An 18533-nucleotide genomic window follows, 5' to 3' on the forward strand; every position below is an offset into this window, starting at 1 on the left:
TCACATCCCTAGGGCTTCCCGGACCACACTTGGAGACTCCGATGGATGTAAATACCAACAACTGCATTTCTGCAGAGATTAATCATCTCATATATTTTGGCGCATTCACTTGTACAGCCTTCTTCCCTTTTACTAGTATTGTTCCATCTAGGAGACTTTGTGTGTGTGTGTGTAGCTGTTTGCAAAAATTTTCCTTTTGGCAAAAAGCGTCATTTGCTTACAAGAGGAAAATTGAGGTAGATGGGCCGTAGCATACATTAAAGCAAAATAGAGAGTTAAAAAAAAATGTCTTACTCTGCAAATACTGCACGGAGAAAATTGCTTTAAGCGGTGCCGCTTGGTCTGCAGCAGCAGGACTGGGAAGGAGTCCGCTGTGAGTCAGGCATTAAGGCTCACCGCGAAATGAAAGGAAGCACTGGGACTTCTTGTCTTGCTTTGCCCTTGGAAACTATGCCAAGTCTTGATTTTTTTTTTTTAACGAACAAATTGGTAGTATTTAATAACTGCTTTAACGATTCAGAATTTCCCACTTCCCTTTTACCCACAGGCTACAGCATTCAGTTATGTGTTTGTTCTCTTTGTATCCTGCTTGCAAAAAAAGTGACAAAATTGAGCCAAATCCCGTTGATGAGCACTCCATTGAGGTCCTTCTGTTCCGTGACTAGCTGGCTCCTTCTTCTCGCAATAGTTGACGCACTTTCTTCGGTTCGTTCTCTCGGTAAACGCTCCCGGGCTTCTCCTCTCCCCGTGGCCGCTGAACACGCCGTGAAACAGGTTCGCCAGCCCCTGCCCCAGGGGTACTCTGCCCGGCCTCGCCCGCTCAGTCACCGGGGAAGGGGGATCTGAAAGGTGAGAGACCTTGGCGCCCTCCCTTCCGGTGGGGACTGGACCCACACGGAGCATCGCCCGGACCAGCGAGCCCTCGGCGCCCGGCGCCCGCTGCCCCCCTGGCCATGCGCCCGGCCCGCGCGCGCCGCCGCCACGGCTCGGCCTCCCACCCAGCCCGTCCTCCCCGCTTCGGCCCGGGGACGTCAGCCGTCTGGCGTGCCGCCACCGGCCAATGGGAGCGAAGCCAGATTCCAAGCTCTCCTGTGATTGGCTCCCTGCCTGGGGGCGGTGGCGGAGGGTGGGCCTTCGGGCGCGCCTGCCTCGGGCCGCGAGTCGCGGGGCCGCACTGGCAGCTCCCGGCGCGGAGGAGGCCGGAGCGACACCCAGGACGGCCGGGCCCTGCCGGGAGGAGGCGCCGCGCGTGGTGACAGCTGCCGGCGCCGGGGCGACGCTCGAGCCTCACTTCAGTTGGCGAAGGAGGAAAAGGAGGAGGAAGGGGCCGGGTCGCCGCCCCTCGCGCTCCGGATGGATGTGCCCGGCCCGGTGTCCCGGCGGGCGGCGGCGGCGGCGGCCACCATGCTCCTGCGCACGGCGCGGGTCCCGCGCGAGGGCTGGCTCCTGCCCACGTCGCTGCTCTGCGCCTACGGCTTCTTCGCCAGCCTCCGGCCGTCCGAGCCCTTCCTGACGCCCTACCTGCTGGGGCCCGACAAGAACCTGACGGAGAAGGAGGTACGCGCGGAGGGCGCGGGCGCGGCGGCAGGTGTGCGGAGGGGATGCGGCGAGGGGCGGGCGGGGCGGGAGCCCTGCGGGGCAGATGGGTGACTTTTCCCAGTTGGAAGGCGGCCCGCGCTGTGCGCCGCAGTCCTTCGGGCTGTTTGCCCGTTGGTCCTGGGGGCGCGCCTCCTGCGGGCTCGGAGCCGCGGGGCTGGGATGCTCCGGGCCGGCGGTTCCTGCTGGGGCCGGGGGAGGGCTGGCGGGGAAAGGGGGGTGCATTTGGAGAAAACAGTGAAAACAGCAAGCCGCACTGTGCACCTGGTAAAGATCTAGTAAATATGCGCTGATGGAAACACAGCAGGGACCCACATGCTTTTCTCGAAGGACCGCCCTCCCGCTCCTGCAGCCCCTCCCCTCCCCTCCGTCCCTGACTCTGTTTACCGCGGGCGAGATGGATGCGCTCAAATTAGGAAGGACCAGGTCAGCGGGAGCCCGGCGTCTTCATCGACCTGGATTCTCAGTTGGATGGAACTGTGTCCAAGGATTTGCTGCCCCCGCCCGCCCCCCCCCCAACACACACACCCCCCCCCCCCCCCACGCACACCTCCTGGGATAAAAGCAGATACTTAGATGGTATCGCAGAGTTGGCACTTAATTACAGTTTTCCCTGCATTGTGCATTGTTGCTTCACAGATGTTAGTTTTGCTCCTCAGCTGCACGGTGAGATCTTGCAAAACTTGTGTGATGATCAGAGTGATTGGGAGCCCGCAGTCCGTGAGCAAGAACTTCTTGCTGGTTGATTTTCCCCGGTTGAGGGGGTGTGCGTACTTCAGAAGTTCCCTGTGTGCTTTGAAAACGTCCAACTCTCAAACCGTAGGGTCAGTCTCCACACCTGTGTTTTTTGAAGAAGAAAGACATTATATTAACTGCAAAAGGAACTAAACTCAGGGCGGCCCCACAAAACCAGAATAAAGCCGGCTCAACATGCTCTCCCTTGAAGGCTAGGCCTGGCGCCCCTTCTGGAAAGCGGGGTGGGCACTTGTTGGCTCACCCCTTTTGCCCAGGCTCACTTTTCCTCCAGCTGCGGTGACATGCTCCCCTCTAAACCTTGCTCTTCTCCCTGGGATTAATCACCTCTCAGTCTCCCTGCCTAACAGGTCAGAGCAGGATGTCATTACACACAGCGCACTCGGCTACTGCATCATCCTCCGTGTCCAAGGTCCCTGGTCCGGGAGTTGAAGGGCGGGTGTTGAAGTCTGGATGGAGGGTTTCATTTGAGTTTCTCATAGTCTCACCTCTCTCAAGTGTCACTGACTTTGACCCAACTTCAGGTCTTCTGTTTCGCAGTCTTGGGGCCTACTCCCCAAGGGACTGCAACAGTTACTCATTACATGTTTGAATTTTTATACGGTAGTAAAATGGAAAGGGCCAACTCTTGTGAACAGAGCGGTTTTACAAGAAGAACATGACTGCAGTAAATAGGAGAGAATGATCCTGGACACCCAGCACGGCCCCTGGGTCGGAGGTGTAGGCACTGAAGCAGAGGTGATCCTGCTGGTGAGCTGCTGACAATTAAAGTTGCATGTGAACTGCCATGTGATCGGTGTGTGCACCTTGCCTGACCAAGCGCACGGCCAAGAAACATTCTCCCAGTGTTGATGTTTGAAAGGCAATCTGTTTTGTCACGTGCCCTGGGCAAAGAGTTGCTGTGGGATGTTCCATGCTGTGGGAGGTGCCCTATCATACCAGAAAGCTTTCTAGGGTGAGTGAAATATGTTCAGGGGCATAGGAATAAAGCGGGGGGGGGGGGGGGGGGGGGGCAGGCAGGCCCCGGAAATATTTGCTGATTGTGTAACAAAACCGTAGCACACTTCTGTTATTGCAAATTAGAAAAGGAAGAGGGCAGGGTTTGGAGAGAAAGCGAGTGTCTGGGGAAAGGGATGCCATTTGTCTCTGAGGACTCTGGAATTAGGGCTGAGTCTGTTGGTTGCGCAGTGTGGCTCTCTTCACCCCCTCCAGAATCCTAGATTTTTAAAAATAATCGAGTAATTGAAATAAATAGAACAATGTGTTCTTTCTGACTGAGTGCCTGCTTTCACCAGTGACAGTGAAATAAAAATATGACATGGTTTTTAGGCAGAGTGAATGTTAATCGTGCTCAGTGATGTTTGTGTTGAAGTTTGTATTTCCTCCTAGAAGACTTGAGAAGGGCCAAGCTGGATCGTCTTAAATAGGGCTGTTGTTAGCCATCTCTAAAGACAAAAGGAGGGAAGGAAGGGCAGACTCTCAAAAGATTTTTTCTTATATCTCAGGGAAAATGTTTACCTCTTTTAGGTACCATTGGTAAATTTTAAACAGGTTAAAATTTGATTGTTTCCCAAGAGCGGAAAGACAAACATTTAATAAAATAGAGCTCTTTACCTCTTAACAAAATATTTTTAACCCTTTCATCTTTTTTAGTGTGTGATTTGACAAACATTCACTACCTTTCTTTGATTTTCTTAAAAAAACATTCCACCTTCTCTACCTGCTATTTCAGAGCCTTACAGAACTTGGCTCTTACCTCCGGAACAGCCTTATCTTCCACGGCCTGCATCCTTCTCCCCCTTGCCCTCTTCCCCAGGCCCTAGCTCCTGCCTCATTCATCTTAGAGCCCTCAGTCCAGCTCAGCCAGGGGCTCATCTCCTGGTCTGTACTCAAAGATGAGATCTCAGCCTGGAGAAACCCTCCCTTACATGTGTATCTGTTGATACCGAAACTTTGTTAGCCTCCAACTTCCTCATCCTTAAGGCCCATCTCACAGAAGCGACCCCGTATTTCTGATCTCCCTGATCAATAGTGTATGTGTGCGCATTCCACACTAGTTCAGAGCTCTTGGAGAACAGGCTTTATTTTATTCTTTTTTCTTGTAATCTTCATACAGCTTGAAAACAGTGTTGTGCAAATAAATGCTTATTAGTTTAACTGGACTTGATTCTAAAATAAAGTCTAAATCTGAATTAGAAACTAAAGCCGAACTTCCTCCCCTCGACTTTTCTGTCTCAGAGGAAAGCCACAAATTAGTCCTGGCCCCAAGAGTTGTGACCGGCGCCTTACAATAAAATCAGTTCCTTTTGCTCACATGGCAGATTTTACCTGACATAAGGTATTGTCCAGGGTCTGGACAGTAGAGCCTGTAATTTGTCCATTTCTACATGTAGAAAGTTCCCCTTCAAGATTCAAAATATTGAAGAAGCACTTTTGGTGTGACAGTTTCTCCTTGGAGGCATTGAGAGAGAAGGGATCCTTTCTTTTTGGAAACCCAATGGCTAACCTCTGGAGATGTGGCCTTTATCTTCATGAATGCCCTGTACAAGCACCTCAATGCAGGCTGAAAAAGCTGCTGTAGCCCTGGCCAGTGTGGCTCAGTTGGGGCAAATGTCCTACCGTGCACCAGAAGGTCAAGGGTTCAATTCCTGGTCAGGGCACGTACCTAGGTTGCAGGTTTGATCTCTGGCCGGGGTGCATATAGGAGGCAACTAATTGATGTGTTTCTCTCTCTCTCTCTCTCTCTCTCTCTCTCTCTCTCTCTCTCTCTCTCTCTTCTCTTGCTCAGAAAAAAAGCTGCTGCAGGCATTAGAAGTAACCCTGGAACACAGTAAATGATCACTACCAGCTTTCTGATTGGAGGAATGAGGCATTGAAGCACGGTGGATTCAGATTATCTAGGTCCAGTGTCTCCCTCTGCCAGTTACGACCTATGATAACCTGGGGGACAGTTTCTGTAACCTTTCTCTCAGGCCAGGTGCCTCAGTTTTAAAATAGGGATGACAAGCATTTCCCTCCTCGGGCTGTTGTTTGGATTAAATGGGGTCATGCAGGTGAGGTGATTAGCACAGTGTGTAGCTCCTCAGTAGAGATTTGCTAATCTAATGCAGGTCACACTGTGAGAGGGACATTCATGTCAGGTGGATCCTCTCTCACAGGAGAAAAGTCTGGTTTCCGGTTTAGAGTAAGTTAAAGAGAAGCCATCTGGCCTCTGCCCGCTTGCCTTTTGTTTTTGTTTCTACTTGGCCTTGCAGGTCTGGCAATGTTACTTTTCCTCATCTTCATGGTCTATATTGTGGTTTTGTATTAGGAATAGCAACAGACTTATAAGTATAAACACTTTAAATCGATAATTAAAAGGATGAGATTTATGTAATGAAAATTTGGCAGGTAATCATTTGGGGACAATTATTATTGAAAGGGTATAAAGTCTCAGTACAGACCATATGACTAAAGTGAAGAAGTAAGTTAAAGTCCAGAGGGGTGTGGTAGAACACAGAAGAAGGTGGGGTATGGAAGAAGGGATGGAGGGCATTTTAAAGGGGAGGTGTGGTGGCTAATAGCTTTGTGATGCTTTGTTGGGGAAATGGGAAGGTGAAGAAACATGCTAAATCAAACCCAGGAGGCACTTTCCAACTGAAGAAAACTGTAGGAGGGTATCTGTAAAACTACAGGCAAAAAAGCAGTGGGAGCTTGTTAATGGAACACAACTATGAAGTCTGTCGGGAAGCCTTCACTCTTCCCGGCCTTCATCTCAGGGCACTCTTGGTGCCTTTGCTTTTCTACTGAGAGGCATCTTCCACGGTGGTTAAGCCAGCCAAGTGTACTTTGTTCCTCATTTGCTAAAATTTCCACACTTCTGAATTTAGAATCATTTCCACAGTTCTCGATTATACTTTCATGCACATGTTCAGGTGCAAGAACATTTTCTGCTCAAGTGGAGGTTGCTAAATGACTTACAAACACAAGTTAGAAAAAAATTCATGAAGGTGAGGCGCTTAGACAAATCACTTTTGGTATTTGGCCAGTCAGAAAGAGAAATCAAGTCTGGAATGTATTTTAGATTATGTTGTACTTTTATAGTTGTGCTCTGCGCTGGCAAAAGATTTCACAATAATTGTTTACTCTGTTGCTCCTCTAAAACCTTAAAACAGCCCATTTTATACTTGGGTAAACAGAGGTATACAGAAGAGTTAAAAAGAAAGTCATCCTTGAACTTAGATTGTCAAAGTCTAGGGTTACAGTGCACCATTGCAAAGTATTTAGCCTGTTACCAAGACGACCTTTTAGAAAGCACTTAAAAACTGGGGCCATTGCCAGTTTGTTCAGTGGATAGATCATCGGCCCAAGGACTGAAGGGTCCCAGGTTTGATTGCAGTCAAGGGCACATACCTCAGTTGCAGGCTCTGGCCCTGGTGAGAGAGGCAACCAAGTGATGTGTTTCTCTCACATCAATGTTTCTCTCTCTGTCTCTCCCCCTCCCTTCCACTTTCTAAAAATCAATGGAAAAAAATATCCTTGAGTGAAGATTAACAAAAAAAAAAAAATGTGGGGCCACTGATGCAGAATTTGAAATGATCTTTTAAAACTGACTGGTCTAGACCTTGCTAGACACTAGGCACGTATAGGAGGAAGGAGAAGTCTCCAATGATGATTGTTATTGGAAGAATGGGCAGGACAGTTCAGTTAGTTTAGCTAATTCATGTTGTTCCAAGTGGTCTGTATGTTCATGGTAGTCCTCAAATCTTCAGACCTATGAATAAAGTGGAGTAAGTGATTTACACATATTCTCTCATTTAATCCTTGCAACAATAACCCTATGGTATAGGTCTTACCTTCTTTTACTGATAATGGAGAGTAAGTCTAATGGGAACTAGAAGAACTTGCCTAGGATCACACAGCAAATGATGAAACTGAAATTCTAGCTGGAAGTCTTAATGGTTTAATGCTTATTTTAAAGAATATTTCTGTTATATGTCAATTTTAAAAATACATTAAAAATAAATAGCCAACACTGCTACTTTTTCAAGCAAAAAGAAGGACATCAAAGTTGCCCATAATTCTACCACCCACAGATATTCTATCAAGATTGTAAACAGCCCAGCCATTGTGGCTCAGCGGTTCAGCATCAGCATCGTTGAGCATGGACCTATGAACCAGGAAGTCACATGCCTAGGAAGTCAATTCCCAGTAGGGGGCATGCTGGAGGCAGCAGATCAGTGATTCTCATCGTTGATGTTCCTATCTCTCTATCCCTCTTTCTTCCTCTCTGAAATCAGTAAAACATATATATCTTTAAAAGATTGTAAACAGATCAACTCTTTTACTCCTGGGCTCCCAAAGAAATGAAACTTAAAAATGAGAGGATTCAAATCAGTCCTAATCAATCAAGCAGTAAGATCAAGGCTTCCTGTCCTGTGCCTCGAAGAAGGAATTGACAGTGATTCCAAGGGATTTATTTGTTTTGAAGACATTTATTGAGCCAGGTACGTCCTAAACAGTATGCCGGCTATTAGGTTGTGCAGATGAGTGCACCCTTAAAGAACTATAAGGCAGCGGTTCTCAGATCTGACTCATGTTAAAATCTCCTGGGAGGTTTTTAAAAAATGCCGATGGCTGGGCATCCAGAATTCTCAAAGCTCCTTGGGAAATGTGCAGCCGTGGCTGAGAACCAGTGATGTGAGGAACGGGGAGATGACACGTACAAAGCAGTGTCCAGAGAGCCTTGAGTGTTGTGGTACGAAGATTGTCAGCGCCCGCAGTCTCCCAGGGCGAGGAAGCCTAAGAACGAGGCCTTGATGAATGGGCAGGATTTTAAGAAAAAGATGGAGTGGAAATAGGGAAGTATATTCCAAACACTATTCAGAACTGTTGCCATGATTTCTTTGGTTGGTAAGGATGAGGTATTTGAGGTATTGGTAGGTTGTTCTATAAGAATAAATTGTTATGAATATTCCAGGTCCTTTGATATCACTAATCACTTTTTATCCTTCTTTGCCGATCAGGTCTACAATGAAATTTATCCAGTATGGACTTACTCTTACCTGGTGCTGCTGTTTCCTGTGTTCCTTGCCACAGACTACCTCCGTTACAAACCCGTCATTCTGCTGCAAGGGCTCAGCCTTATCGTCACATGGTTCATGCTGCTCTATGCCCAGGGACTGCTGGCCATTCAGTTCTTGGAATTCTTCTATGGCATCGGCACAGCCACTGAAATCGCCTATTACTCTTACATCTACAGCGTGGTAGACCTGAGCAGGTACCAGAAAGTCACAAGTTACAGTCGAACTGCCACCTTGGTGGGCTTCACAGTGGGCTCTGTCCTAGGGCAAATCCTGGTCTCAGTGGCCGGCTGGTCCCTGTTCAGCCTGAATGTCATCTCTCTTACCTGTGTTTCTGTGGCTTTTGCCGTGGCCTGGTTTCTGCCTATGCCACAGAAGAGCCTTTTTTTCCACCATGTTCATTCTACCTGCAAGGGAGTGAATGGTATCAAGATACAAAATGGTGGTATTGTGACTGACACCTCAGCTTCTAACCACCTTCCCGGGTGGGAGGATGTTGAGTCAAAAATCCCTCTAAATGTGGAGGAGCCTCCCATGGAGGAACCGGTAAGTCCAACTTTGAATGTCCTGTGGCTGCTACTCGGGGGCCAGACCAGCAGTGAGAAAACAGACGGGAAACCCCCTATGCTAGACCTTGTATCCACGTGGACTCAGGTTTTATCCTGAGTTGGATGGAGGTTCATTCATTCATTGATTCACGATAAGGTTGATTTAAATTAGGAATGACAAATGTGTTTTCCTCTGGAGTGAATGACCTTCAAGGTCAGACTGGCACAACATTCTATTGCTTGTGTCAGAAATGTTTTAGAAGCCACAGTCAGGGCTATCTCTTCTTTCATCTTTCAATCCCCAGAACTTGGCATATAAATACAGCACTCAGAAAATTTTTGCTAAATGAATAGGTGAAATGATTCCAACAAATGATGAATATCTACTTCCCGTTTCTCACTTGAAGCCAAAGTGTTTACGGATAGGAGTTACTGTCCTCTTCTGTGCTGGAAATTTTACTTTGCCGAAGTGCGTAGTGATGAATAATACAGGAGATGAGGATCCAAAGGAATATTTAAGAAGATGAAATAATGTTAGAAGTGTGACTATGAAATTGTTTCTTAGCTGAGGTATGGCATCCAAATAATTCATCCATCTATTCTCTCTAGCCAGGAAGATTCACCGCCTCCCCCAGTCAGTCACCCTTTAATAAAAGTTTATCTTTCTATCAGGTTATAAGCTATGAGAGGCAAGATTCATTTCAAACATACTGAATTAATCTTAGTTTTCTTGGGAGGTGTTTGTTAATAAGCCTATTAACATTCCATCTGTGTAGACAGGTTCTGTCAGGCATAAAGCCAAGCTCCGTAGGCTTTGTGGGCCGGCTGAGAGTAAAGGACCAGCATGAATAGAGCCTGGCTCTCCACCTGGAGTTAATCCAACTTGTTTCAACGTGGCATCTAATGTCCTCATCGAAAATTACTCTCTCGCCTTCCCCCATTCTTCACTCTGGTTACTCGTTGAAATGTAGGTTATCATCCCAAAGAGCCTGGGTCGCACTTTAGAGCCTGGGTCACACTTACCATAAGCTCACTTTGACTATTAGGGCCGCTTCAGTCAGAGTTACCAGGAACTAGTAGAAATGGAACGCTCACTCCATCAGTTTGTTAGGTGATGCCAGAGAGTCAACAAAGAGTTGATGAGGGAGGGAAAGGAGTACGAGTGGTTGGTTGATAGATCTCATGTAGAAAAAAGAATAAGAACCTTTTAAAAATCTGTCTCAAATGTGTCAAAATGGCTTTAGCTAAGATTAATAAGTACATACATATCTATAATACATGTATATTTTTAAAAATGTTAACATATTGACCATAATTCTAAAGATTTTCATAGACCAGTTAAGTTTTAAACTTTTTTGAATATGAATAGGAAACTACTTAGTAAGAAACATTTTACATGGCAACCAGTACACAGGTGTGTGTATGTGTGCACGCATGTGTGTACACACACACACACACACACACACACACACTCACTAGAGGCCCGATGCACAAAATTTGTGCAAGCGGCCTCAGCCCTCGCAGCCCTGGCTGCCTCAGGGGCTTCGTCCAGAAGGTTGTCTGGATGGTCGTTCTGCTGTTCAGTCTAATTAGCATATTAGTTCTTTATTATATAGGATATGTTTGTGTGTGTGTGTATATATATACACATACATACACACACATATACTTTTTATGTAACTGAAACCATGGTTTTTAAAATACATTATTCTGACACAGTCCATTCACTTTATTTTTTATCATGTGATCATTGCTCACTAAATTGATGTTATTACCTACTAATGAGTTGAAACCTAGTCTATTAATGAGTTGAAATCTACAGTCATAGAGCAACTTGATATTTGTTGTTTATAGATAGGCAAAGTATGAATACTTGACATGCTGAATAATTATAACATTTTTAGAGTTAAAAGTGATTCAAACCACAAGTCTTAGAATAATAAGAGCATCTTAAAGTTACAAGGGACATTAGATCTCATCAACCCTCTTGTGTTAGAGAAGAGGGTCGGGATCAGAGGTCGTGGCTGTAGAATTAGACAGATGTACTCCTAAACATAGTGAAGAATGTACGGGAGATTCACTTCACCCTATACTGTGCTCCATGAAGGCTTTCACTGGGAGACAACAGTCAGCCATCATGTTGGTTACAGTGTGGTAAAAATTAGGGTTCAAGCCATACCATGATGTCCTTGGCTTTGCGCCTGGCTAACAGGCAGGCAGTGCTGCTTGGTGCTTACAGCCCTAAAATACTGCTTTTCTTTGACAAGCCTGAAGGAAAGTCAAAATATGGATGTTGGAGATTGCACTGTCATTTTAAGTTGACAAAGCTCATAACTGAACCATAAGTTATAATTGAAGTAATTATGGTAAAGAAGAATATGCAGGTAGGTTGGTGGTTTGATCTTGATTTTATAGTAAGGGAAAATGGGCTAGAAAGTGACAGGGTATCCAGAAGTAATGACTGGTAAGAGTACTGAATGGCTTCTGAAAGCTATTGTCTGAGTTGAGACCTGAGTAACATAAAGGAACTAGCCATGAAAATCAGAAAAAAGTGTAGTCCTGACTCATAGAACCATATTTTGACAAATAATAAGTTTGTCAAACTTATTCTCAAAAGTTCCCATCGTAGCCATTGGTTTGAGTGTAGATAAATTTCCCTTTGCACAACTGAGCTCAGTAAAGAGTGGCCTTTAACTTGTAAAGACTTAATTATACCCTTTCAAGGTTCTACACAAAATTAACTCAAACTGGATTAAGATTTGAGACAGTAAGACCCGAAACATTAAACTCTTCGAAGAAAACAAAGGCAGTAAGCTTCGTGACATTGGTCTTGGCAATGATTTTTTAAACCTGACACCAAAAGCAAAAGCAACAACAGCAAAAGTAAGTGGGTCTGCATCAAACTAAAAAGCTTCTGCATAGCAAAGGAAACAGTCAACAAAATGAAAGAGCAACCTACTGAATAGGAGAAAATATTTGCAAATTACATATCTGACAAGGGGTTAATATCCAAAATACATAAAAAACTAATACAACTCAATAGTAAAAAAAAAAATCCAATTAAAAAACAGGCAAATGATCTGAACAGATATTTTTCCAAAGAAGACATGCACGTGACTAACAGATACAAGAAGAGATGCTTCTAATCACCAGGGAAATGCAATCAAAACCACACACACCTGTTGGAATGGTTGTTCTCAGAAAGATAATAACAAGTACAGTGGGGCCTTGTCTTACGAGTTTCCGACTTAACGAGTTTTTTGAGATACCAGCTGTCTCTGGCTGATTTTTTGCTTTGAGTTGACAGAGTAATTTGAGTTAACGAGCTCCTTAACGAGCTGGGTCTCAGAGGATGTGGAGAAAAGGAAACCCTTTGTCACTATTGATGGAAGTGTAAATTGAACATCCATATGATCCAGCAATTCTACTTCTGGGTATTTGAAGAAAACAAAAACACTATCTCAAAAAGATATCTGCACCCCCATGTTCATTGTAGCATTAGTTAAAATAGCCAAGATATGGAACAACCTACGTGTCTGTCAGTGGATGAACAAATAAAGAAAATGTGGTGTATAATAATAAAAAATTATTAGCCATAAAAAATGAGTAATGCCCTGGCCGGGTGATTCAACTGATTGGAGCTTTGTTCTGTGCACCAAAAGGTTGCAGGTTCAGTTCCCAGTCAGGGCACCTACCTTGATTGCCTACCAGTGGTTCTCAACCTATGGGTCGCGACCCCTGAAAATACATCCTGCATATCAGATATTTATATTACAATTCATAACAGTAGCAAAATTACAGTTATGAAGTAGTAACGAAGATAATTTTATGGTTGGGGGTCACCACAACATGAGGAACTGTATTAAAGGGTCGCGGCATTAAGAAGGTTGAGAATCACTGGATCCGATCCCTGATTTGGGGAGGTAGCCAATTGATATTTCTCTCATACATCAATGTTTCTCCTTTCCTCTCTCTCTAAAAACTAAATACATAAACACATATCCTTGGGTGAGGATTAAAGGGGAAAAAAAAGAATGAACTCTTGCCATTTGCAGACAACATAGATAGACTTCAAGTGTATTATGCTACGAGAAATAAGTCAAAAAGAGAAAGACAAATACCATACGATCTCCCTTATATTTGGATTCTCAAAACAAAACGTGCACTCACACAACCAAAAATCCAAAAATCTTCTAGATACAAAGAACAGATTGGGATTGGGCAGTAGGAGAAATGGGTGAAGGGGGTCAAAAGGTACAAACTTCCAGTTATAAAACAAGTCCTGGGGCTACATTGTGCAACATGGTGATGACAATACTGCATATTTGAAAGTTGCTAATAAAATAGGTCTTAAAAGTTCTCATTACAAGAAAATTTTATAACTATGTATCAAGAGTTTATTCTTGTATTATTATTTATTGTTATTTTCCATATGAACAACTGTAAACCTACTTTTGCCCCACCCTGTACATATTTTTCACAAAGGAAAAGAGTAACGCCTGTTAAGTTAAATATTGAGCCTATACAATTGCTCCTGTCCAGTTGCCTTCGAGATGGGTGAGCTTTCTTCCCTTTGGTTTGTAGGAGCCCCAGCCAGACCGGCTCCTTGTGCTGAAGGTACTGTGGAATGACTTCTTGATGTGCTACTCCTCCCGCCCGCTGCTCTGCTGGTCGGTGTGGTGGGCCCTCTCCACCTGTGGCTATTTTCAAGTGATCAACTACACACAGGGCCTGTGGGAGCAGGTGATGCCTTCTCGCAATGCTGCTATCTATAACGGAGGCGTGGAGGCCGTTTCCACCTTACTGGGTAAGCAGTGCTGAATTAGGGATGGTTAGGAGGGGGATTCCTCTGGTAGTCGTCAACCATAATCAGGTTTTCTCTCCTCTCCCAAACTTGAAGTAACTCCAAAGAATGACTTACTTACTTTGAGCTCTGATGTTATAATTCAGTGGCTCTCAACCTTCTGGCCCTTTAAATACAGTTCCTCATGTTGTGACCCAACTATAAAATTATTTTCGTTGCTACTTCATAACTGTAATGTTGCTACTGTTATGAATCATAATGTAAATATCTGATATGCAGGATGGTCTTAGGCGACCCCTGTGAAAGGGTCGTCCAACCGCCTAAGGGGTCGTGACCCACAGGTTGAGAACTGCTGTTATAATTCATGTATATTAACTCAGTCCTTACAAAATTCCTGAGATAGCTGCAATTGCCATCCTATTTTACAGTTGAGGAAACCATGGACAGATAGGTTACTAACTTGCCCAAGGTAATGTAGATGGTAAGTAGTGAGGTTAAGATTTGAACTCAGAACCGGTGCATTGACCGCTTTATTCTATTGTCCCTTTCTAATTTGTTGACATGCCTCATAAAGGTTTTCACATGATTTCTGTAAACACTTATATCTGCACCTGGCACTTAGGAGCACTCCATAGATTTTAGCTGTCATTATCATTGTCGTCATTTTCCCAAAGGGCAGAGATGCCCTGTTGCCATGTTCTCAGTGGCTCCTCAGGGAGGAGGAGAGGCCCTGTCCTGCCACAGCTTACCGGTAGGAGCAGTGGTTCTTCTGGACATTGCCTCTGCCTCAGCCGCATTTCTTTAGCAGCCTCCCTGGAGCTGTGGCCTCCTTTCCCATCTCATTGCCAGCCACCCTGATTCAGTCTCTCATCCTCACACTGGCTCCATAGCATTTATTCCATCAAGTCCAATTCTCTGCCTCCCTTTCAAGGCCCTCCCTATTCTTGAGCACCCTCTATATAAGTTCATAGCTTTAAAATGGAATAATCTAAGCTGATTTAAATTTTTTTAAATAGTCTTTATTTATTTTTCTGGTCATTCTGCAGGTGCTGTCGCCGTTTTTGCAGTTGGTTACATAAAAATATCCTGGTCCACGTGGGGAGAAATGACACTGTCGCTGTGTTCTCTCCTGATTGCGGCCGCAGTGTACATCATGGACACCGTGGGTAACATTTGGGTGTGCTACGCGTCCTATGTTGTCTTCAGAATCATCTACATGTTACTCATCACCATAGCAACGTATGTATTTTATTCAAAGAAGCATTAGGAAAAGTTGTGATTGGATAAACCTTTTAATTTCTTTACAAAGAAATTAAATTTTCTAAGTAAGAGAGGCAAAGGGGAGAAAGCACTGTATTGATTGTTTTCTCCTAAGGAAGCATTTAGGCAAGGTTCATTTAATTCCTCGCTCACGTGTCCCCACTGTTTCCAGGTTTTGCATGAGATTTAAGTCATTTAGCAACAAAATACTTTTCACTTAGTTGGGAAGGTGATTGACAGTAGAAAGAAGGGGGCCTTCCCATTTAAATTAAAATTTTAACTACCCAGGAAGAAATTCTTATCTATTTATTCTTCTTTATTTGTTAAGTTTTCAGATTGCAGCAAACCTCAGTATGGAGCGCTATGCCCTAGTGTTTGGTGTCAACACCTTCATTGCTCTGGCCCTGCAGACGCTGCTCACGCTCATTGTAGTCGATGCCAGTGGCCTTGGCTTAGAAATCACCACTCAGGTAAGAGCTGTTACCACGTGCGGGCACGCACGTACAGTGTGATTAAAACTTCGTGGCCCATACGCAGAAGTCAGTATTTTGTGGAAGAGCCACACTCAAGGGGCCAAAGAGCCGCATGTGGCTCGCGAGCTGCAGTTTGCTGACCACTGGTATAGACTGACGTAACATAAAAAGTAACGGCGTCCCCTCCTGTCAGTCCTCCCCCTCTGTAGTTCTTTGCTACCTGGAGCATGTTGGGGGCAATCCTGCCTTACCTCGCAGCTAAGTCTCCTCCCTTCTTTATTTAATCCCCCTCCCCCAGGTACCAAGGTAATGACTTGCTGTTGATGAATAGCATTCTGATTCTTAACACACGGCCTATTGAGAAAACACCTGTACAAACACCCAAGACTATGTGAACACATTTTTTCATTGAGGGATCGAATGGTTGCATATGCCTTCATGCATTGTGAGCCTATAGGTAGGGTTTGCTCTGTACTTGGGCACAACAGGCGATTAAATCAAAAAGTGCCCCCTCCCAGGCCAGAATATTGCTTCTCCATTATTCTTACACATTAGTTTTCTTAGAATAGAAAGACCCAACATATCAGCAGTAATTAACTGTATTTTTATGGATGAGATCTAAGAGAAATCATAATAATAGGTAATGTGCGCTGAGCGCTTTCTATGTGCCAGGTACTTAAAGGTACTTAAATAGGATTTTGTAGAGTTGTCAGGTTTAGAATGGAGAAAATAATCTGAGAGTTAAGTAATGTTGAGTGTTAAGGTCACCGAGTCAACAATAGTGGCGCAGAGCTAGGATCTCAACCAGAATCTAACTCCGAAGCCTGCTTGCCTTGCACTGCATTTGCCTCAGAAAGGCGGAGGGGGGAGCAGAGGAGGGGAGCTTATTACTTTCTGTTTCCCAGTTACTACTGGCAGTAGAAACCTCAGAAGGCCTTGCAAGAGTTAGGAGCTTCATTAAGGATGGAGGGTAGGACAGAAACTAGAACCTGTCATCCTGCTGTAAAGATTATGGGTTTAAACATATGGGATAATAGAAATTTGTGGGCTGTGTTGAACCTGAGAGCTGCCATGATTAACAGATTTCCTATAGGAAAACGTATCCAATCTTTTAAAAACCTAGTTCAAAGACTTAGAGCTACTCTCTTATTGAACCCATGGACCAGCTTCTATGTATTTAGTAAGTTATTTTAGGAAGAACATGGTGGTGACTATGTTGCTGAACTATATAGCCACATTAAAAAGTCGGCTTAGAGAGGACCCATATAAAATGTAATCCTGTAATGGAATATACAGGGTGGGGCAAAAGTGGGTTTATAGAAACACAGTTTATTCATTAGTATTATGTATTAATTATTGTATTATTTTCCATACAAACAACTATAAACCTCATTTTGCCCCAATCTGTAGTTGACCTTCTACTGCCCTCTTCTGGGGAAGAATCAAAGTTCTTGATCTTCAGAACTTGGCGTGTTAGTCATACCCAGGTACCAATCTGCCGGCTTGAGGGTAGAGACCATGAGTCAGTGACAACAGAATTACCAACAGTAGTATTAACAGCACTGGCATGGCGCTAATAAACATTTACATGCATGATCTCATCCCTTCCCAACAACCCTGTAAAGTAGGAAATACGAATTCCATTTTGTAAATGAGGTTAAGGTTCAGAAATTAGGTATCTCAATCAACGTCACACAGCTGGTCAAGGATGTCATCAGGATTCACACTCAGGCATCCAGGCTTCTGTAGCTCCACACCCTGCTGCCTCTGTGTTTTCAGTGCCTGGCACATTGGGTAAACACACTACTTTTTAAAGTTTCATTGAGAAACTGAATTCCTTTTAATTATAGAGTACGTTTTCATACATGTAATACAACAGCTCTTCTTATTAATAATTCTATACATGACTTGTTTCCCCCTTTAGTTCCTGATCTACGCAGGTTATTTTGCACTCATCGCTGTGGTTTTCCTGGCTAATGGTATAGTCACGATTATGAAGAAATATACAAAGCAGGAAGATCCAGAGTCAAGTTCTCAAGTAACCACTTCATAATATACTACTGACAAGCTTCTTATAGCAAGAACTCCGCACAGCCACAGTCCCTGGATGTATTTAATTTTTTAAGGTGTAGAACATATATTTATGAATGCATTTCATGGCTTCAAAGCAGCCAATTGACTATACCTGTGTTTCTAGCGTAACATAATCATGTTCAGAGGAACAGAAGGAAAGTTTGTTTATTTAAGGATGACTTTTTTCTGATTCAAAAGTGGACTTGATTTTGAAAACTAAATCATCATGAGCAGTCAAGCAGCACATGGTGCTGTATACTTGATAGCAAGTGAGCTGGGTGTCTCATAGGTCAAGTACTTCTATAGCTGATTAGACAGAAGCTTGAGACCAGGGTCTCACAGGGACACCGATGTTACAGGTCAAAATAGGAATATGTTGTAACAGCACCTGTCTCTGTACAACTTAATTCTTATTTTGTGTTACTCATGTGCGCTTGTGTTTCTACAGATGAAAGTTGTCCTATCACAGGCAATATTTGCTCTGGTTTGGTGTCCTGTCCTATAAGGAGTATGTGTTATTTCTAATAAGTTATGTTTAAGAATTCATTGTATGAATGTTCCCATCTTGCGAGTTATGTATTTGTGTAGATTTTTGTTTGAAATATATGTTTGCATTATTCTATGCTTCCCAGAGAAGCTCATTTAGTTAGGAAAAAAGGCAAGTTTTGAAGCCTGCTCATAGCTGAGTGAAGAGACCTAATCAGGAAATGTAGGTAGATTTCCTCATCTTTTATTCCTCAGTGGGAAGGACTGTTAATTCCATGATGAAAAGTTAAAATATGGGCTAAAGACACAACTAGCACGTTAAGTGTCCAGCCTGTTTTGTCTTCTGGGCGGAAAGTATAGTGTCAGTCACCGGTGGCTGACATGGCGCTTACTGTGCTAGCACACTCTGTATTTGCATTCCCTTTTATTTCCAAAATAAAATGAAAAAGACTTTTTAAAAATAACTTCATCTCCATTT

At 44.1% G+C, this 18533-nt stretch overlaps 1 protein-coding gene across 1 annotated transcript; it reads left to right on the plus strand.

The window, feature by feature from the left end:
* Positions 1-1353: 1353 nt before the first annotated feature.
* On the plus strand, positions 1354-18505 carry SLC19A2 (solute carrier family 19 member 2; the record flags this gene model as incomplete). The annotated part of the gene is made up of 6 exons (XM_081112560.1): positions 1354-1557; positions 8355-8957; positions 13544-13766; positions 14810-15002; positions 15352-15493; positions 17421-18505. The coding sequence occupies 6 exons, from the start codon at positions 1354-1356 to the stop codon at positions 17547-17549; spliced, it is 1494 nt and encodes a 497-aa protein (XP_080968686.1). The 3' UTR covers positions 17550-18505.
* Positions 18506-18533: the final 28 nt, after the last annotated feature.

This window comes from Myotis nattereri, assembly GCF_964212035.1.
Source record: "Myotis nattereri genome assembly, chromosome: 18".
In the NCBI taxonomy this organism is placed as follows: domain Eukaryota; kingdom Metazoa; phylum Chordata; class Mammalia; order Chiroptera; family Vespertilionidae; genus Myotis; species Myotis nattereri.